The sequence below is a fragment of the Chamaea fasciata genome, unplaced genomic scaffold (assembly GCF_029207755.1).
Source record: "Chamaea fasciata isolate MVZ Bird 193981 ecotype frontalis unplaced genomic scaffold, bChaFas1.0.hap1 SCAF_3, whole genome shotgun sequence".
NCBI classification, from domain to species: domain Eukaryota; kingdom Metazoa; phylum Chordata; class Aves; order Passeriformes; family Sylviidae; genus Chamaea; species Chamaea fasciata.
Window position 1 is genome coordinate 37158558 of NW_027094088.1, and position 21938 is coordinate 37180495.

Consider the following 21938-nt stretch of genomic DNA (forward strand, 5'->3'; position numbering starts at 1 on the left):
GCACAGCTACCTGTGCTCAACAGCCACACCACAGTTAATCCATGCAGACAGCTCATGGCATGAAGCTGCTAAGGGGTCTGGGGAACAAGTTTTATGAGGAGCAACTGAGGGAGAAAAGGAGGATCAGGGGAGACCTTATCATTCACCGCAGGGAGACCTTATCATTCACTACAGTTAACCTGAAAGGAGGCTGTAGCAAAGTGGGGGTTGGCCTCTTTTCCCAAGTAAAAAGTGACAGGACAAGAGGAAACGGATTCAAATTATACCCAGAAAGGTTCAGATTGGATATTTTGGAAACTTTCTTCATGGAAACTGGAACAGGCTCCCAGGATTTGAGTCATCATCTTAGGAAACATTTAAAAGATGTGTAGATGTGGCTCTTAGGGACATAGTTTAGTGGTGGATTTGGCAGCGCTGAGCTGACAGTCTATCATAAGGGTCTTTTCCTACCTTAATGATTCCGTGATTCTGTGAGCGCTTTAACTCAAGAGCTAGTCTGTTTTGATCCATGTGAACAGAGAAGCACCCCAACTCAAGCAGCACTACTCAAGTGAGGACAAGGCATTAATCCCAATAACACTTTAGCTTCCCATATAGATTATGACAGCAGACAGTGCACAAGGAGAAGTGAGAGTATGACGTTCTTATATTAGGAAGGAGATAGGAAGAAAAAGTCTATAAAAAAATACCACTACTTGAAATACAAAAACTCCCAACTTGCCCAAAGAGCCCAGCAAAGACAAAGTAACTCTCCAGTTTCATGGAGCCATTTTATCTCTACCTTTGACATCAGAGAACAACTGAACTTGCAGGACCTAAGGACAACTGCTGCTTTCATTTCATTTTTCAATTAAACCATGCCTGCTCTATTTCACTCCTTGGCTGACTTGGTGACTCAGGCTGTATCAGGCTCTCAAGGCAACATTATGCTTGTCACCACTGGAAAAGCACATGCCTCTTTATATTCTCCAATGCCGAACCTCATTGTCTCCAACTGTAGCTTGTTTCCATGACTTTCATCAGACCCATACAGACCTGACTTATTACTCACCACATCAGTGGCCCCCAAAAACACATCCATTTTGATTAACTGGTCTTTAGTTCTTTGAAATACTTTTTCAAATTAACTATCATTTTCCCCTTTCCAAATATCACTCAGATAAGGGTGACTCATCAAATGCTAGGTTGCTTTGTTGTAAAGCTAAAATAAATGGTTTTAACCTAGACATACTCTGTTCTGAGCATGACTGGGCAAAAACCTCACAATACAATCTATTCCAGTGACATCAACACTGAAGACTAGATCAGCAACCCTGAGTACAAAGCCATCTGCCCCATCAAGGACAACCATGCAGGACTATTCCCTCTTCCATACTGCCCATCTCCTAGATCAGACTAGATTGAGCTAAACTAAAGGATTCAGCCTGAAGACTATAGAGCAGCTGATATCTCTGCACTAAGCAGCCAAAATCAAGAATGGGCCAGAAGGCATTGAATGAAAAATAATAATATATACCTACATATAGCTGTACAGTATCTTCTACATGGCACAGCTTCAAACATGTGCTATGCTGGCAGGCAAAAGGTAAAAACCTGGCCACATTCAATGCCGTTATTTGTACATGCAAATGAATAGTGCTTGCAAACTACTTTAGGGGCGTACACACACAGCAAAAATGAAATTTTTCAGAAGGAACATCCTCTCTCCATGATAGAAATAATAAAACAGCATCCCAAATTTATTTGGGCCTATACACTCTGAGGCACTTGAAATTTAAGTCAGAAGTATGTTTTTAAAAAAATTGCTTTGAATAGTTGCACATCAGAGTCACTGATGAAAGATAAATAATCCCTAGTGGCCTCCAAGTTGAGGCATGTGACAGATTTCTACCTCAGACAGTTTAGTATGAATACCAACAGTGTTTTTCTGCTTCAGGTTCCTAGTAACAGAAAAGGTTACCTGAAAGAAACCATTTTGCTGCATTTCTACAACGCAATTGTTAAACGCTGTGTTGGAGAGTTGTTTTCCGCAGTATGAAAAGATCCCTAAGTCACTTAACACTGCCAGTGACATCACACTTGAATAATCTTTAGGGAGCAACAAAAAGCATGCAATTTTCAACAGTTTCCTTCTAAGAAAGTACTTTTGAGATTCAGAAAGGCCATGGGAAACCTCTCTGGAAGGTGGACACATTTAACAGCACACTCCTAAATACTGAATGTGGGTACACTAACATTTCTATAACAGCTTCTGTGAAGAATTCTCTCTCCTGTAAGTTAATGCAGTTATGTGGAAGTCATAAACAGCAGTACAATGAAATTGTTGAAACCGCAGTTGCAGCTCTTTAAAAGCAAATATATAAGCAAACTGATGATAACAAGAAAACTGCACATGCTCTGATAATTCACTGTTATCAGGTGAAGATTCCACCAAACTACTAATAGAGAACAAACAAATGGGTACAGCTCTCACTCATTCCACTGGAATTACCTGTTTCATCAAGTGCCAGTCAACTGTCACATCTCACAGCAGTTTCAAAGGTCTGGTCTATCTACAGCTCATGCTCTCATCTCCCCCCAAAAAACCAGTATCATTGCAATTCCTGCTTCTTTCAACTGGTTACAGGCTACCTGCTGTATTATGAATTTTAACTACGTGCATATAATAAATACATACAGATGCAGCTTAACATTTGAAATCCTATTCAAAGAAAAAACAGTTTATAACTGGCTTAAGAAAGAAACACATGAAATCGAAGATTTTTCCTTTTTTTTTTTTTCTGTAATTTCCCACTCCTGAACAAGATTTGCACATGAAACATTAAAACCAAGATCATAAACAAAATCATGGATGATAAAAAGATGGAAAGCATTATTGGAAGTGACTTGTTAACACTGTAAGCCTTACACATAATAGCTGAACTTGCTGAGATGCATTATTTGGTCAATATTTCTCATTTGGTTTAATGAAACATGATGGATAGCCAAATGAGAGGCAATCTTTCTTCAACATACTGAGTCAAGCAAGTATCTATCCCACTATAAAAGTGCAAAACATTTCAGCACAAGAATACATTTCAAAGAGACATACATCACTTCATACAAGTGCAGGTGCTGTAGGAAGCAGATAGGCTTTGAAATCCAGAATTTTTCTACCAATTCCGTCAAGACAAAATATGAAAATAGTTTAAAATAAAAATGAAATCTTACGGCTTGAAATGCAGTAAGCCAGCCTGCAGTTGATCCTCCTGAACAGTTGCTTGTTGATTGGCCAAAGTATAAGTGTAAAGAGTTGAATGAAGTTAATGATCAGTCCTGACACTATAAATATGTAGCAGATCAGAAGGTGGCAAATGAATTGCGACTTCAGAAAGCCAACGATGTCCATGATTTGCTGAGAAAGCAAGAGGGTACCTTCAGACACAAAATTCAGAGGACAACCTGCAAAACCAAATAGTATCAGCAGTTACAGAGTGCATTTATTTCTACAGACAGACTTAAAACAAGCTTCACGCTTACACTTAAATAAAGTTAAATCTATGGTAGGAAAAGGCCTGATGTCAGTATTTCCAAAAGTAACAGCAGAAAAAAAAAATACTGTATTTGTAGATCAATTTACATTTGGCTTTGGAAACAAAATTTTAAATTTCAATCTTAACTCTGCTAAACCCGTGAGGATGACGCCACTCAGTAGACTACAACACTCTTCTGTAAGGTCTTCATAGATAAAATATGAGCAAATATTTTGGTTTGAGCTATATGATAGCTCTGATATGAACTTACATTTTTATTTGAATTATCTGTACTTCATAAGACATATACTGTCACCTCTGTAATCTTCAAGAGCAGCTCCAAAATAAATGCAAGCTTTAGAGCTTGGTTAGAAGATGTGCTTTTCTCTACAAGCTATGCCAGTCATGGTCCCCAAACAAGAGGTGGCAGCAGCCCTTAATTCTAGCTTTATTGTCTTCTTCCCCTCTCATACTCAAATAACAGTTGATTTTGGCAAGAGAAGAAAAGCTTGGCTATGCCCAATACACACAATTTGTTAAATTATTTCTTGAAACTGATTCTGTCAGTTATAATCCATAAACCCATAAATGAAACATCAATAACAGCACTAACCCGTGACCCAGCAGTGTTTCCAGAAGGAATCAACTGTAAGGTTACTTATGAAATGTTTATATAATTTTGGAAAGGTCCAGCCCAACCTTAGCAATTGAGCATTCAGAGGAAATGTCCTCTGCAGGGTATTCTGACCTATCAAATATTGTACTGACCTCCCCCTCCCATCACTACCACCACTGCTAGAATGAAGACACATCTCTCAGTAAACACAACTCCCAGTATTCTGAATACATTGAGACAGGAGGTGCTTTTGCCATCCTGTTCCATTCCTCCACCGTTTCCCCCTCTGAGGTGTGAAAGAGTTTTCCTAGGGAGAAAGCCCTGAGACAGTATTTCTGAATGTGCCAGTCACATGCAATAACAGAACAGCAGCTGTCAGCAGCCTAGGGAATTAACTGACAAAAAACCCCACGTTTATGACTATCCTTTTAGTTTATATGAGACCCCATTATGTGGGACACCGAGTCCAGATCAGTGTCCTGAAACATTTGTTTTACTGCCTTTTCCTGACTCTGCTCGCCACAGCAAAGAGCACACACAAGAATTGCTGCAGAGCCTTCGGAAGTTATTTTGCCAGTTTTTCAACCGCAAGGAAGATGAGGAAAAAATTTAAGAAAGAGAAACGGTTTTGTTGTACAATTTATATAAAGAGTTTATGGCAGTCCCAAGCCTATTATTAGCAGACAAAATGTGCCTTTTTGTTCCCTTTATCTTGCTGTACTATTCAGTACCACAGCTGACACCAGCTGTAGCTCAGAATGGCAGAAGAGAACTCTATTCATTGCAGTAACCATTGTCATGATACTTGCAAAAAGCCTTTCCCTCTTTAACAAACTTTACTATTAAAGATACGATTCTTAGGGTGGCAGACAATTCACTAGCTTGAGCTTTGACCAAAGGCTTTGTTTTTGAAGGCTAAGCAGAATGAGAAATGTTGTCTAGTAGGAACCACTGCTGCATTCCTTCTCCAACCCCTCCACTGAACACTCAGAAGCAATTAAAAAGACAAAGGCAGCAACCTTCTCTAAAACAGTTAGAATAGAAGCAACCAGCTACCTGCAAGTGGATGATTTCAAAGACTCTGCAGTGTCCAAAACCCTGATGACTGGGTTTATCATACTGTTCTTGGCTAAAACTGATCAGAAGGGTTTTTAGTGCTAGTCTGACTGTTTAATTTTATCCCACAAAATCACACTAACCTAATTCCCAGAGATCAGTAAGACATGGGATAAAACATAACAACAGTAGCCACAAATAAAGACTGGAGCACTGTTTACTTAGTGAAGACCTGAAAACTCACTATTTGATATAATCAACATAAATCTGCTGTAGGAGGCTGCTGACAGATAGACTTTGTAACAAAAATAACTAGTCTTTCTGTCCATCAATTAATCCAGTCATTATTTTTTTAGTTATAACAGATGTAAAACTTTATTAAAATGTTACATTTATGTGAATCATTTACTTCCTGCTGGGTCTTTAAAATAAAACTTCACAGAAATAAAATAAATAAATATGAGATAACCCTGATAAAACATAATTGTTGCCTTACAATTTTATTAAGCCACAACGGAATGTCTGAAAGTAATTAATTCCTCATTTTCCTACTTCAGCCATCAAACTTCAATTTGGTAAAGCTTCAGAGAGCTGTTTTAAGGCAAACTAAATCTACTTAAGCAGTACTATTCAAAGGCATCGAACCTAACTTGCTCACAAAAGGAACAAGAAATGACAGGCACTGCTTAAATTCTTTTCCAGAAAGTAGGGACTACAAAGAGAAATTTTTTTGGTTTTCCCTATAAAATGTGCAACCTAAACATTGTATACAGAAGGGTCATTAAGTTTCTGTTTCTCAGACATAAGCTCATACTTTTAAGATTTTTTTTTGGACTGTTTTCATTACGCAAACTCCAAGAATGCAATGTCTTCTTGCTACAAGTAACAAAAAGAATCAGTTCTGATCTGATGAATGAGGTCTAGAAACATAGGTTTAAAGAGTCCACAGGAACACCTTACACTTGCTCTCTGTCCTCATGGGTAACATCAACATAACACCAGTTTAAGTGATAGAAGAGTCGGTCTTTAATTCTTATTCCATGATGCTGGTTTAATAAATTAGTGATTTCCTTATAGATAATGACTGAAAATTACAGCAACCTTTTAAAAACAAAAGGGCCAATCAATGCATTTTCTCAGAAGCTATTAAGATCAGGATGCTGCCAAGAAGCTCTCTTCTATCAAACACTCCTTAAAATAATTATGAGAAAATGGCTAGCTAGAGTATCTAAACCAAATAGGAACACTCTTTAATAGCAGTTTTCCTTTGGATACAGAACAAAAGACTCAAACCTCAAATGTCTGTTTAGGGATCAAGTCAACAAGTATCTATTCATGTGACTAAGAGGTCACATGTTCAGGTTTAAAAGCAAATTACATGACTATTCATTCTAACTCTTTTCCCTTCAACTTCCATTCTTCAGCAGGATCCATTCTGTTTTCTACTTCAACTACTCTCAGCATTTCCTTCTGCTTAGACCAACTGACCAGAAGGACATAGAAGTGATATGCCAAGTGAAGAACCCCATGCCAGCAGAGGCTGCTGCCAATGAACAGTTCTATTTCAGACTTCCAAGTCAGTAAGTGTTTTGAGACTACAACTAGAGATTTCATAAAGAACACAACTGTTCGTACTTTTAGAGAAAGCACACGAATGAAGCAAAGAACTGTCACTCACTGTTTCCAGAGTTCATGTAGTAATACAGAGTTCTTGGAATAACATGGTACGTGTCCGACAGCATCTAGATTGAGCTGATATCACAAACTTAGAAACAGAGGTGAGTCAGCACTATACTTTTTTTTCAGTACATATTTCAAGCTTGCATGAAAACTTTCACTTATATCTAGTCTTTGATTCAGTCCTCAAATGCTTTGCTGCAAGTTAAAAACAACTAACCAGATGATGATGATGATTCCTATTCTCGCATTTTCTCATCTAAACCAGATTCTTGGACGGATGAGTTACAAAGACCTGTTATGAAAATACGCACAGGTCAGATTAAACAGTTTCAGCAGTGCCTTTTAAGTCAGTATCAGTTGCCACCAAACCCCCTGTACGTGGCACCAGAGGTGCTGGAGTCACTGACTCTGGAGGTGTTTAAAGGAAGACCAGACCTGGCACTCAGTGCCATGGTCTGTTTGACACGGTGGTGTTCCATCACAGGTTAGACTCAATCTCTGAAGTCTTCTCCTACCTCCTTGATTCTGTGATTCTCTGAAAAGAGCACCGACAGCAGCACTGCATATACATCAGAGCATATTTTAACAGCGCTGTTGTACATGAAATACATGTGCAAAGCAAGTCACAGGAAGACCCTGTGCTCTTTTTGTCAGTGAGCATCAAGCTAGCAAAAGTGAGGTTGTGTCCATGCATGTATTCATCTGCAAGGAGACTGCCTCTATACACACCACACCAAAAAATCTGGAGGAAGAATTATCTATTTGCCTCATGCTTAATTAGGGTTTGAACCACTTTCCACCTCCTGCACAGGCAACTACAAGAGCATTTTTTCACTGCCCTTCTTTGTTATCACCTGATAAGTTATATTAAACTTCTCCAAGTAGAGTCTGTTTTGACCATGATGGTAACTGGTGAATGACCCCCCCTGCCCTTATCTCAACCCACAAACTTTTTTGCCTGTTTTCTTCCCTTGTCCTGCTGAGGAAGGGGAGTGAGGGAACAGTTTGATGCAAATAAACCTGGAAGTCAGCCAAGGTCAACCCACCACAATTTCTCCAAAAAGTCTCAAATAGGGGAATAACTTGAGCATATCTTAAGACCTTTCCCCGAAGTTAAGGGAACTTAGGAATGCTTTTAGATTTTCATGAGGAGTCCAGCATTCCTGAGCCACACATTGTTACAATGGAGAGATCAGTCAGTCTGGCTGTTTCAAAAGCTGAAGAATGAATACCATCTACCAGCAGGATTTACAATTTTAAATTTATATACTTGCTGTAAAACTGACTCATGTTTATCTTCTAGTGAGCAGAAAGAAAATTTGTGTAACAGAGTGTAAACTGAAGAAACAGAAGTAATCTTGGAGTTTTCAAATGGTTATTCCAGCATAATGCTTTTCCCTTCCCCATTTTAAATTTTCCTCCTGCTGTGATCTAACGTAGGGAAAACAGCTACACAAACTCTGCATGCCTGCCAGGACACAAGTCCTCTGTGTCCACATACCTTACTGGCAAAATGCACGGCAGAGCTCCTGTTAGACTCAGTGCCTGTCCCAACACAGTGAAGTGTTTATACAGCAAGGTCAGAAGGATGACAACAGTTCAAGAGAGGCATACATAGTCCGGGAAGGAGTGGAAAAGATGGGGAGCAACTGCCCAAAAAGTAAAGCAGTTCAGTCCTGCTCCTTTTTCCAGAAGCATGAAATATTCAGGGAGGAGGGAGATGAACTTAAACACGTCAATATAAAACTCCTTGGCGGTGCAACATTTAGACTGCAACGCTTGATGCTGAGAGGAGGTATTTATTTGGAGAGAATAAACCCCTTGAAGTTAAGCACTTCTGTTCCAAGCTTCCAAAGAGATCCTCAAAAAATACATCAGGGTGAAGTACATCAGTTATCTCGGGTGCAGAACATGAAGTTCACAAAAATAGTACTGGAAGGCAAGTTGCTTCTCTCCAAAATGCCAAGCGTTGCTGTTCAACTGTTTCCCACACAGATTTCTGTACTTTAATACATTTGTATATATGCATATAAATATATATAAAAAACACAACTATCTGCAACTTGCTTGGGAAAAAATAAAATAAAGAGCTGCATTAAGACACTCAAGATGTAGATGAGTTACCAGAGTTCAGTCTTGGGGACCACTGAGTCCTTCTGTTCCCTTTATTACTTTAACTGGGTCCATTAACCGAAAATGTCACTTGCACTGACAACAAGGACAGCACCACAGACAAAATTTAGGGACTAAGCAAGACAGCAGGACTAAACAGTAAAAAAACTACAAGAAAGTATACTGAGAATCTAAGCAGGATGTGGGCTATGCTGTCACACTAACAAAAGCAACCTGGATAGTTCCTCAAAAATAACTGAGGTGAATAACCACGAAGGGTGTAGGACATGCAACTGTGTCACGCGCTCACAGACAATTTAATACCTGTTTTCATGGACAGCATTAAGTGCTTAATCAAAGGTAACCAGATCCACATGTTACTGTCATCTGGCACTCTATAAAAAACAACCCCCCCAGAAACACACTTGCATAAAGTCCCTGCAGTGAGTTACGGCATTCTGCAAAAGTACAGGTGGTTTGTTAAATTACTGATTCTGAATGTTCGCAACAAACAAAAGCTTAGCAAATATAAACACACCTATGTATGTCCGTAAGTAGAGATGCTTTTGCATTTATAGTCCATGAATTTTTGAAATTTTGTACAGAACAGTCACGGACCAATTGGGAAACTGCTCATTTCAAGTACACAGAGTCAGTTAGGGCATTGATCCTCAATGCACAGCCTAAGAAAAATCTCTCAAGGGAGAGATCCACACCATCATTCTTTATGCAGGAAATTAACATTGAAACAGAGGCAGCAGGGGCAGTACAGCAGGATGTTGCATTGTAATACTTCCCCAGCATCGAGGGCACACTGATTCACCTCCACACTGGGCATTTCAGGAACAGATCAAACACAAGAGTAGCTATTAAGTTCTTCGGTGGTTATTATAAAAACATTTCTTTTAAAAGAGCCGAAATAAATAGGGGTGTGGAAGAAGGCTGACAAAGGATTATTCAGGAGCTGGTACAAAAACAGGGTTGCTTTTTAAAATTGTGCTGGGAGTCCAAACATACTCTTGGTAAGAGATAAGCTTTGGAAAGAAGGCCTCTCCTATGAAGACTCACAGCTTATGCCACTGATAGCCCTCACCTTGTTTTAAAAACTATAAATTACATTCACAGCAACACAAAGGGTCAGCACAAGGTACAGAAACTGATTATACAGCCTTAACAGACAAAATACTTCCCCCACATCCAAATCACATTTGAGTGTGAGGCAACAAAGAAACATGGATCACATTTACTTCAAGGCTTCAAAGAAACATGGATCACATTTACTACAAGGCTTCAAATATTTACTCCTCCTATTCTTACCCACAATGAATTGCAAAGTTAGACTATGGAAGTATCACCTCCTAACTCCAGTTCTGCAACAGACACACACCTCTAACCCATAAGCAGTTGTATCCAGGCAGGAGAGTTTCATATCCTCTCAGCAGACTTAGTAACGTGAGCAAGTCCATTTCACTATGCAAAACCAAATCCTTCATGTATATAATATTAGAAAGCAGTGTGGATTTCGCCAATTTTTTTTCCTGTATTTATCCATCTCCCAGGAAAAGCTACAGCCATTCAGAAGACACTAATGACATAAACGTGGCAATATCCCGTTGCTGCTCCCCTCCTACTTTCCCTGGTAGAGAGTTTGTGAAAGTTACATGGTAAATCCACAGAACAACCAATACCAGAACCACAACCTGCTACTTCCCCAGGGTCCAGCTTTCAACACAAAATGGTACTTTTCATATTCCTTCCTTTGCCTTCTTGCCCATGCTCACGTTTTCCTTGCAACACCTTTTTAAAGACCACACATAGAGAGCAGAGAGGGAATGGACACATCCTGCAAAGTCCTTCAGTGGAAGCAGATGATGCAGCAGGTATAAATGCTCCTGTACAACCCAGGATGTTATGTGCTGATGTAATGCACTCCTCTCTTTCCCTTCCTTTCCCTGTTCCTCAAGAAATGCAAGTCAAGTATTCAGCAACTTGGATGGTTCTGTACCATAAACTACGAGTTACAACTTTAGCACCAAGTGGGCAGTATTATGTGCATGCACACAAATAAACATTGTTCCTATTATCCTTACCCAAGGAATCAAAGGCATTGACAGATGCTACAAAGACATCAACCGGAAGATGGAAATCATCAGCACTGGGAAAAGGGTAACTTTCTTTCCTTGTTCCCATATAAAGACCTCTTTATATTTTCTGGAACTGTGATTTACATTTTAGTAACTTTGGGCAATGTCTTTAAGCCTTTTCCTAGGAGTCTAATTCCTAACTCGTGTGGCTTTGTTGTTTTGCTTATTTAAAAAGCCAGAAAGTGCAACTACAGAATAACATAGAATTTGTGGCAGCAAGAATCTTAAAAAAAAAAAAAAAAAAAAAAAAAGTGGAAAGTGTCAGAGATGGGGCATGAGTCGCTGAGCTGAGAAATACACCACAGTGACAGCACTGCTGGTTTCAAGTGTGACTTCCACCACTGAGCTGTGGGCTGGTACCAAATCTTCTACTGTCCCCACAACTGCAGTATGACTGCTTCTAACATGGTGCCTCTTTCTGAGCAGCTGTATGGTCCCTGCTGGAGGGACCACGTTCTCCCAACTTGGCGGGTCTGAGCCCATGCTGCCACAGATGCAACAGGCACACGGCACAGACCACGTTCTCTGTGCTCCCAAGTCACAAGGTATGAGCCAACAGCACCGACCTCCGTCATGAGGGAATCCAAAAGCTCCCAGTACAAATCACAAGACATTGTTAACTGTGCTGGAAACAAAAAGTGCCATTCACCTGATTACAGCTCCAAGCGAGCTGCTATGTTTTTGTATCTTCTGTGGCAGGAGACAGTCTCCTTCAGCTAAGCCATTTGCATATTTTTAATTAATATGAAGCAACATTAGCATGCTCTTTGAATACTAAGGAAACATTAAGCAGAAAAAGACTCACAAGGCCTTTTTTTAACATCTAAATATTGATCTAATTTGTCTGTATTCCATCATATGACACTGAAGAGTATGAAGTAGCTGAATTTCTCCTTTATGAAAATTTGCATCGCCAAACTGGAAATGACAATGCAAAAAAAAGATGTAGCCACACCAAGACAGAGACACACAGGATATTAATACTTATTCATTCAATATTGTTTAATGGTTCTTTCTGTAGAAAATAGTTTAACTGAAGAATAAAGCTTCCAGATTTATTATTCAAAGAAAACCAACTCCTGCCCAAAAGAGCTAACACCCAATACTGAAAAAACCCCATAGCTGAAATGTGGATGGCATGGTTCCAAAAAGTACGATGCCAGCTACAGTGAAAGACTCAGATGCACCTACACAGGAAACCACCAGACATCCAGATGCCAGGTAAAAACCCAAATAAACACGGTGACAGAATTACCCACATTTCAACAGTCCCATTCTAGATCAGTTTTCACTCACCCCTGCCTCATAATGTGAGTGTTCAAAATTATTTCACCACAACATGAACTAAGAATACTTCCAGCTTCCTCATTCTCCCTGACCATCAAGCCCCTAACAGCCTGATTTAATTTGAGAACTTCTGAGAATAAAAAGGCTTTAACACAGGCACCAGATTTATCAAGTCCAGTAATAAAGGGAGGTTTCATTTTGGACCCGATTCAAACCCTGTTGAAGCCAAAAGAAATCTCTCAACTAGTTTCAATTGTCCTTGATGTTTAGCAAACATTATGAGTATAGAACAGCCAAATGTGATGTAACTAATCAATCATCTTGTATTCTCAGCACCTAAAGCCAGGGTTAGTCAAAACCTCCTTAAACATCCAGCAAGATCATTCAGAGACTGTGTCTGATCTGACTGCATTTACTTTACTGGATGGCAAGTGTGCAGATGTTAACAGTTCAAAAACATGCAGCTAAGAATCCAGGAACATTTTTATAAATTTTGCACTCAGCTAAGCATTAGATACATTAACACCTACCTGGATTTTCTACATCACTGAACAACTGCACGTGCCCAGGTTCTTTTAAAAGCCTGGCTTTGAGCATTTCTCCTGCTTACTTTAAATACTCTGGAGATACTTTTACAAGGCTTAAATTCAAAATGAAGCCTTTCTCTGTCTCCTTCTTGGGTGAAATGCAATATTTATGCACACACTCAGAGGCACAGGCATGTAAAAAACATACAGTGAAACAGAATCACAGAATTAACCCCTGACAAACTACCTGTGACTTGAAGGGGGGAACCTCATAAATGATTCAAGTGCGATTGTAGTCTGCTTGCAGGCAGAATGCTTCTAGATCTTCCAGAAGTGCACAGCAGTATCTGTAGTAATAGTATTTTCTAAAATGCTCAAAAACATGGTAAGAAGAGGCAAACTACAATGTGTGAAGACACGGATAATGTGGAGACAGGGAGAGAAGCAGGACACCGTTTAACTTTCACAAAGTAGTTGTCATTTGAAATCACGTGCCATTTCCACATATAGATTCCCCCCCAGATATGTTTCTTTCCCTGTCTTTAACAGCAGGTGTTGAGTCTTATCCTTTTCCTGATAGGTGAAAAAATCTGCATTATCTGCCAGCTGAACCGGCATGGACAAACCTTTACATCCACCTGGATCCTGCTGGAAAAACGTGACTGAAATTTAACAACAAAGTTAAATTAAAATGAAATCTAGTGCACATCAGAGGTTTTTCAGATGCTAATAAACAGTCCCATATGCAACTGAAATCAGTATGCTTGTCTGCAACTTCTATGTCTGCAACACCTTACTAGCCTTCTGGCAAGTAAACCCTCTCTCACTGACCTCTGTCTCTGACTCCTTTCCAGCCTAGAACTGGTTAACTGCCTTTCCCTGTTCCTGTTATTTATGCTACAGTAGAAACCTCAAGCCAGGTCAGCCCTTTTGCAAGAAGCAGAAAATTATTTCAGTGTAAAGCTCTTTGTGGCAGAATATAACACGACATAGAGAAGAGCAGAAGGTCAAAACAGTGGCACAAGAAGTAAAAAGGCTTTAAGTTCAAGCCAAAGGACAGACCACTAGAAGGGCCATAACATAGGTCCTTCTAGTCTCCTAGAAGTGTCGTCCTGCTGGGCTCACTACAGTTATTCCACTGCTCTGCTCAGTCCCTAACACATAGCTTACATGCCTTTTCAGGAAAACCATTACAGCTATCATATTTTTCTCACATTATCAAAGAGGGGTCTTTGCAGCACCTTCATCCTTGCCAAACACACACTCTCATTCATTTTCATTTCTTCCTTCTCTGACCTTACCTTGGACCCTACCTCCCCTCTAGTTCAAGGTACTGGAGGAAGACAGGATGGGAAAAGCATGAAAACGAAGTGAGTCAGCAGTTTCTGAGCAGCACACAAGCATTAGTCAGAGGTGATCAGGGTACTCACCACAGTCAGATGTGAACGAGCCCAAGACCACCAAACAACAGACTGGTGAGCAAACTTTCCCCAACACCTGAAAATGAATCACTGGGCAAGGCCACCCCACAGATAAAGCACTTCAGGGAAAAAAACACATTCTCAGCTGCCACATACCAGCGCTGAAAGGCAACAAAGCACACAGGGTACTGTTCTGCCACATTTCTACTTTCCTTACAAAATGCCCACTGCATTCAGTACAGCTGAATCAAACACACCTGATGAGACCGTTGCCTTGACTGGTAAAACACTTTCCCTAATAAGTGAGGCCCACAGCTGCAAAACCTTTTCCTGAGTAAAGTACATGCACAGTGCCCTATTATGCACTGTTGCCCTCCTGCTCATCTGCTCCCTTATCAGGACACACTGACAGCAGCAGTAGTGATTCCATTAGTTAGGGAAGTGGCATTCCACATCAAGCAGTGGAAATCTGAATTCTTAAAGTTTAAGACCAAATTACTAGTACAAGTTCTAAGTATGTACTCATTTACAACACAAGAATAGTACCTTGCTACCCTCAGCACAGCTGTGACATTATCTTCCTGAAAAACAAAAAAAAAGATTTGAAGAGATATTATTACAAATCTTCACCTTCCAGCAAGAAAATCAAGGGTACACAACAGAAAAAACAATTCTTTCAGCACAGCACAGTACAGCTGTAGGATTCTCATCCATCATGTAAAATTCTCATCTCTCAGGATTCTCATCTCTGTAAGAGAGCCCTTCTCCGACAAAACTCTTCTCTGCTATGGTACAGTAAGTCCATTAAACTGTGGGTGATTTACAACCATCACCCCAGGAGAGCACACCTTACTCGAGAGAGATGAACACTGCCTCAGTGCCTCTGCATTTCAGCTGGACAGAGGCAGACACTGTAAAAACAGCCTCCCCACCAAAATGACACCTACTGAGTTTCAAGAAACACAGTTAACTGCTGTACTCCGGGCACAGCATTCTGTGTTCTGTGACTCTGAGCAAGTGCTAACCTCTCTGTACAATTTCTCCACTCCTAAAATATGTTACCCTCCACCTTGTTGCGAGGCACTTACTAAAATTTGTTAAAGTGCTTACCAACAAAACAACTAAACTTTACTTAAGAGCAACCTTTATCCATAAGCAGCTTGCAATATGTTCTCTCTTCTTTGCAGGCTTCCCAATATATTCTTCCACATGAAACCTGGCCCTGTCACCCATAAAACACAGTTAAAGTTTCATTTTTGGATACAGCTTATTCAGGCATTGTTAATGCAAAACATTAATAAGGAAGAGCAAAGCTACATGTAATATTTACACAGATTTCTAAAGTGAATAAATATGTGTTTTAATCCACAGTATTTGGAAAACCACAGCATTTCATCAGACACGAGCAGCTAAAGAAGGAAAATGACAGCAAACATTTAGAGCACATCAACCATTCTACTGATCCATGCAGTCAGTCTTTACGCAGAAGTAGTCCTGGCATATATAAACAGACCTCTGTACGTATGCACCAACCTTATCCTTCACATGAACAGTCAGAGACAAAAAGGCTGCAAATTTCCGCTTGTTTCACAACTACTCCACCAGTTTTTAATTCTTTTGCTACTCACTCCAGTGTGAAGTCATTATCAGTACAAGCTGAAGCTACAATCGCCTGGTACAGCCTCCTGGGCCAGAGTCATCACTGTTTTTAAATAAATGCTTAGGTGTTTGTTTTTTTGGTTTTGTTTGGGGGTTTTTTTTGAGAGTTTCTGGCATCCTTCTACCTCCCTGTAAAGCATTTCCAGTTTTCATGTAGCAGCAAGATTGCTCTCTCCCACACAAGCACCTGCAGAAGTACATCATTCTTAAATATCTGCACAGAGACTTAAAACATGACTTTTAGAAAGGTGCAACAAGATAAGTCTTCGTGTGACATTGTTGAAATAGACTCTTTCGTGGGTTGTCTTTTCAGCCATTCGAGTGAGTGCTCACTTGTTGAAATAAATCCTAAAAAAGCACTACTTGTTATTTAAACAATGTGTCACATGGTGACACACCTTAACTCAGTGCGCGGCCATTATTTGATTCGGCTTAAATATCTTCATGAACAGACGCCGACAGGTGAAAGGCAGAGCGCCGACAGCACGGGAGCGCATCACCAGGGATGCGGACTGCCCCTCTCCCCGCCTCAGCTCACGGGCTCCCGGGTACGGCGGACGAAGCGGCCGCCGCGACCGAGCCCGCCCGCTCCGGACCCCGCCGGGGCACGCCGCTCGCCCGCTGTGGAGCGGCGCCGGCACCCGCCCGTTCCCGGGGCGCCCGCACCGCCCGCCCCAGCCCCGGCCCCCGCCAGGCGCGCCGCGCCTCCAGCGCCGAAGGGAAAGTGGAAGGGGCGGCACGCCCGCCCGGCGCGGCACAGGGGGCTCGGCGGGGCCGGGCCGCCGTAGCTCCGCCGTTTCCACGGAAACCCCGGCGCGGGCAGCGCTCGCCACACAAAGGGGGCCCGCAGGCGGCAGGAAAATTCTCGGCGGCCGCGGGAGAAACGGCGCGGGTCCGGGCGGCGGGGGAGACCCAGCCCGGCGACGAATAAAGCAGGGAACTTGCACTCGCAGCCCACCGCCCGCCTCTCCCGCACGCCCCGCCGGCGCCTGCCGGTCCCTCGCCTCGCCGCCACGGCGCGCCGAGGGGCGGCAGCGCCGGGGAGGGGCAGGCTCGGGGCTGCTTTTTCCGCCCGGGGCAGCACGCCGGGCGGAGCAGGGAGGGCGGCCCCGCACCTGCGGAGCGCGGAGGGCGCCAGGGGGTGAGCACGTACCTGGCGCCGGCGGGCCTGGGCACTCGTGCCGCGCTGGGGCGCCGGGAGCGGGCGGCCGCCGAGCCGCACCGGCTGCCACTACTTTGCACGCGGCGGGAGCGGGCGGGCGGCTCGGGCGGGGCCGCCAGGCTCCACCCGCCGGGCGGCTCCACTCCGGGAACAGGGCCCCCCTCGCCTTCCCTTCCCGCCGTCAGCATGTCACTTCCTCCGGGGGCGGTGGGAAGGCGCGACCCCTCCCCGCACCGGCCTCGCTCGCCCTTCGGGGCGGCGCTGGAGCGGGGAAGGAGAGCGCCGCGGGTGAGGAAGGGCCGCGGGCTCCGAGGGGCGGCGGCCCGGGGGAAGGGGCGCGGCGAGCGGCCGTCCCTGAGCTTCGGCGGCGCTGGTCGGAGCTGACTGCTCGTCATCCCTTACCGGGGCAAACGCGGGGTGAAGGGGAAGAGGGGCTGTCGCGGGGTGATGCGCACCTGTGACTGTCTGACCCTTCAAGTAGAAACCGAAAAACAAGAAGGAACTCCACGGCCTGAATGCTGTGGAAAAAGATAAATGCTGTGGCAGCCATCCAAGCACCCAGTACCCTGACACACAATATTCACTCTGTGTGACAACGCAAACATTTGCTGCCAGGCTCTGATTGTGGGGTGAAAGGCAGCTTCCACGTATGAATAAAGAACAGCTGGAACTGAGTCTATTATTAACACCCAAAGCATTGGAAGGTGATGGTGACTGGGATGACACATCACAGGGACAGCACTATCAGCTGCTACGTGTCTGGTTATAGTGGAGCTGGAGAGCTCCCGAGGCTGGGGGCTGGCAGGTGATGAGCTGGATAGAGCAAAGCCCTGTTTCAGTCCTGGTCCATACCAGCCACGTAGAATCCCTGCTTACCTTCAATATAAGATGAACACAAACACTTGTCATGGTTTAACTCCAGTCAGCAACTCCTTGCTAGGCATCAGTCGGTGTCTGCTGAGCGCTTGTGCTGTGCATCGCGTATTTTTCTGGGGTTTTATTCCTCTCTATCCTTTTCATTACATTTATCATTATTGTTGCTATTATCATTAGCACTATTGCTGTTAGGGAGCAGCAATAGCAAGGCTGCTGCTCAAGTGAGGAAAAGCCTGGAGCTGAGGGTAGCCACACCACAGGCAGTGTACTCAGTGGCCAGAGCGCTTTCCCACAATACCTGAACAGGGCAGTGGCAGCACAGGGCATCTCCACTGACAGCCCTAGACAAGATGAGCAAACAAAACAGGTCTAAAGATTGAACAAAGAACCGCAGAAGATAGGACCACAGCTGGAAACAGCTACAGAAACAAGAGTTCAGAAACAAGAGTTGAGAAACAAGGCAGGAGACCAAACCAAACATGCATGTGTCTACTAGAAAGCCCTGACAGGTTCCAAAGGCACAGACCTGGGCTTAAATGGAGCTCTGGCCCATGGGCCATGTGTGTGTGGGTCCCAGGTGAGGGTGGTCAGGGCTATCAAGATGTAACTGTGTCATCAGTGCCCTGACAGGTTCCTGCTGATGGGGTGTGTTGAGTGTGCTGTTCAGGTGGTCAAGATTTAGTCACCTTCTTCCCATTTGGTCATGAAGGAGCTGAATCTAGCTCACTGGTCAGTGGTCTAGCTGCTGTACTGCTACGTGGTGAGAGATCGGTACGGGGAATTTCTCCAGCCATATTTTAAAAGTCTGACCCTGTGGCTGCATTTTGAAAAAGGGCTAATTCCAGGCAGAGGGAAAAAACTTAAAATCTGTGAATGAGATGCTTAATTATGGAGAGTGCCTGGGTTTGTAGCACAGCCATGTCCAAAGCATCCCTGACCACCTACCTGAAGCAGCTTTGTGTACTACATGTACAAATTCTTGGAGTATTATTCCAAGGTATCTTACTCAGCGTTACTCAGTGTTATCCTGAGAGCCAAGGGTCCATAAGTCAGGCACACTGATGCTGAGTGTGGTAGTTTCTCAGCATGTTTTACCTAGTTTTCCTTGAAACCAAACTCTCTGCAGCTGGTTATTTGTATGTTCTGATTTTCTGTGAAGCCATAATAAAAATCTGTCCTCTTGCTTTCATTAGTGTTAAGCTGTAGCTGAATGTAATAGGCTTTATGGATGCTTTACACCTGAGAAAACTTTTCACTGGAGAAGCACATTCTAGTTTTGATACAGTACATCTATTTCTCAAAAGACTAATCAGGAATACATGAATAATAAACCCCTCTTATTTAAGCTGAGGGTTAAAAGGTAAGTCTTAAGAAGCTGTTAGATACCATGGTAATGACTGAGACTGAAAAGCACAGAAAAAAAATACTTCTGTGTTAAGAGCAGGTCATGTGATGTCCTCACTGAGTGTTTTCTAGGCAATGGAACAAGGAGCATAAAAAGGAATCAGATTCTCTTTCTGTAAGCTCTGCCCTCCAGAGCACTGAATGGAGTGTCTTAATCTTGGCATTCTTTGTACTGAGTGCTTGGTTTGCACCCTCAGTGCAGTTTCTTTTCCTTGTCGCTGGTGGGTATGCAAATACTTTATTTGCATTGGGCAAGATTCAAGAGTTGAGTCAGGAACTTTTACCAGACAATGATGCCCCCCAGCTACCCATCATTGTGTGAAGTGGGTGATTTTCAGTGCGTTTCCCTGTAAAAAATAAACATGATTACAACAACAATAACAAACCAAAGCCACAAAAACAAACAAACATACCACTGTTCCCCCTCCAGTCCCACTGGGCAAGGTGTGCACTCCAATCGGTGAGGAACTCAGTTATCATGGCTGAAGCAAAATTAACTGCTTGCTGGTTCTCACAGCTGGACCCCAACCCTGCTCACCACATACACTTTTAAATGACTTGTGAATTTGACTTCAGAAATTTTATTGCAGGCAAAAGCTGTCTTTCCCAGAAAGTTCTGCAGTGCTACTTATGCCAGCCTAGAGGAAGGAGGCAGCACCCCTGCTCTTGATGCTGCCAAACTGATAGGGTGGATACTAACATAGGGATGTACTGGGATTACACTGCCATGAACAGCTGGACTCAAGGGGTCCAGTTTGCTGTTGCTGCATGTCTTATGTTAGAATCTGCAATATCTAATAAGGTGTTGTGAAACCACTACAGGTGTGGGTTATAAAAGGCTAATTTTGTTCATTTAAAAGCATTCATAATGGTCCTCTTCTGTGTAGACTGAGTGTAATAAAGGCTGAACTGCAGGCTGTCCCTCCATGCCAGCAATAACAGGAAGTCTTTCCTGTACTTGGCTTATCCCTCTTTATGAAAACTGTGGGAAAGTAATTGTGTCTGAGATCTGTGCTGCTTTTTGGGGATTGATTAAAATCAGCTAACGAGGTCAGGCAGGAATTATAGTACGGATTGATGTGTGTAGTATGACTGCACCATCCTTTCCCACTAGGAAACCACATGAAAATATCTATACATAGGTTAATGTAGGCTGACAGTTTATTTAAGTATGGAAACCAAAAATGAAAGGTACTGATGCAAAGCATTGTTGTAATGATAGAAATTGTAATGTGGATGCAGGTGTACCAGTTTAAATGGGCCAGTGGGGGAATGGTGTTGAAAATCACACCCACTCCCTGTGTAACTAATTTTTCTGGGCAAGTCTTTCTAGTGTGGACTAATCCCAACTGTGACACCTGCCATCTTCTCCTCTACCTCAGCTGTACAGTGGGTCCACTGTTTTCATATAGAAACTCCCACTTTCCTTCAAAGAAGCCACATGGTACTCACAAATGGAAACATCCTGTTAAAACTAAACCCTGGGGCCACAGTTAATTTGAGAAGAGACTCATTCTTTAATTGAATAGGCATTAGCAGAAGAGCTGTGTGAGACGAGTTAGAGGAATTTAGGCTCCATACTGTCCAGCTGACCCTTTACAGAGTCTAGTCCATACAGAAAGAATACTGACAGATGCCAAAACCCATTTCTTTGAACATGTTTATTCTTTCAGCATGCTTTATTTTCTGCAACAAGTCTACAATTACTAATCAGTTATGTAAATTCTTTACAATTTTTAAAGAATACAATTTCTTTAGTGAATACGAAGGATCCTACCATACGAAATAGTTTCCACATTACTCTTTTCAGAATTACACCAAATATTTTCACATATACTGACATCCACAAAATAAATACTCCTTACACATGTGTAAATATTATTTCTGTAGCTTTTTTAAGTATTCAGCTTGAGCCTACCTATGAGGAGGAGAGGTTCCTTTATTTCTCTTTACACATGTATCTACTACAAATGTCACAGATTCGTTTTTCTTGTTTTCTTAAAGCTTGATTAAAGTGAAGACCTCTGCATGGACCACTTTGGGCTGAAACTTGGTGACTCAGGTGACTGGCTTTAGATATAACTACATGTACAGGTGACAGAGCAGATATTCTAGACACACACACATTCACACACATACAAACAGCTACCCCGTGACAAGAGGAAATCTTGCAGCTCTGATTAAGCATGGTTCAGAGTGTGACAAAACGCTGAGGGCTTCAATGACACCTTGGAAATGCAGAGATGCAACATCTGTTACCGGCATGGTCCTGGGTGTACGTGGGTGGAATTCCTCTAAGATCTTACAGGAAAGATCTCTTTGGAGCTGCAAAGGTAAGGGTCGTTTAGAGGGTACTTTGGAAACTGCAGAAAAGCTCAGATAAGGAACTGCAGAAGACAAATCTTGGTATGAACATTTGGAAGCTGGAGTAGCACAGACCCTGCAAAAAGAAATGCTGTTTCTGCAGAACTGTTTACATCAA

General features: G+C 42.5%; 1 protein-coding gene across 4 annotated transcripts in view; it reads right to left on the minus strand.

Annotated features, from left to right (window-relative positions):
- AGPAT4 (1-acylglycerol-3-phosphate O-acyltransferase 4) overlaps positions 1–18598 on the minus strand; it is a 72788-nt gene extending 54190 nt beyond the window's left edge. Inside the window, exons 1-3 of one of the 4 annotated variants that reach the window (XM_066178641.1) lie at positions 18579–18598; positions 18053–18188; positions 3211–3441 (exon numbers count right to left, since the gene is read on the minus strand). In XM_066178641.1, the coding sequence (XP_066034738.1) occupies positions 3211–3388 (178 nt within the window). In that variant the 5' untranslated portion in view covers positions 3389–3441; positions 18053–18188; positions 18579–18598. Of the gene's footprint in view, positions 1–3210; positions 3442–14235; positions 14265–17167; positions 17302–18052; positions 18540–18578 lie in introns of those variants that run through there. The other 3 variants (XM_066178640.1, XM_066178642.1, XM_066178643.1) reach the window with 3 other exon arrangements.
- Positions 18599–21938: the final 3340 nt, after the last annotated feature.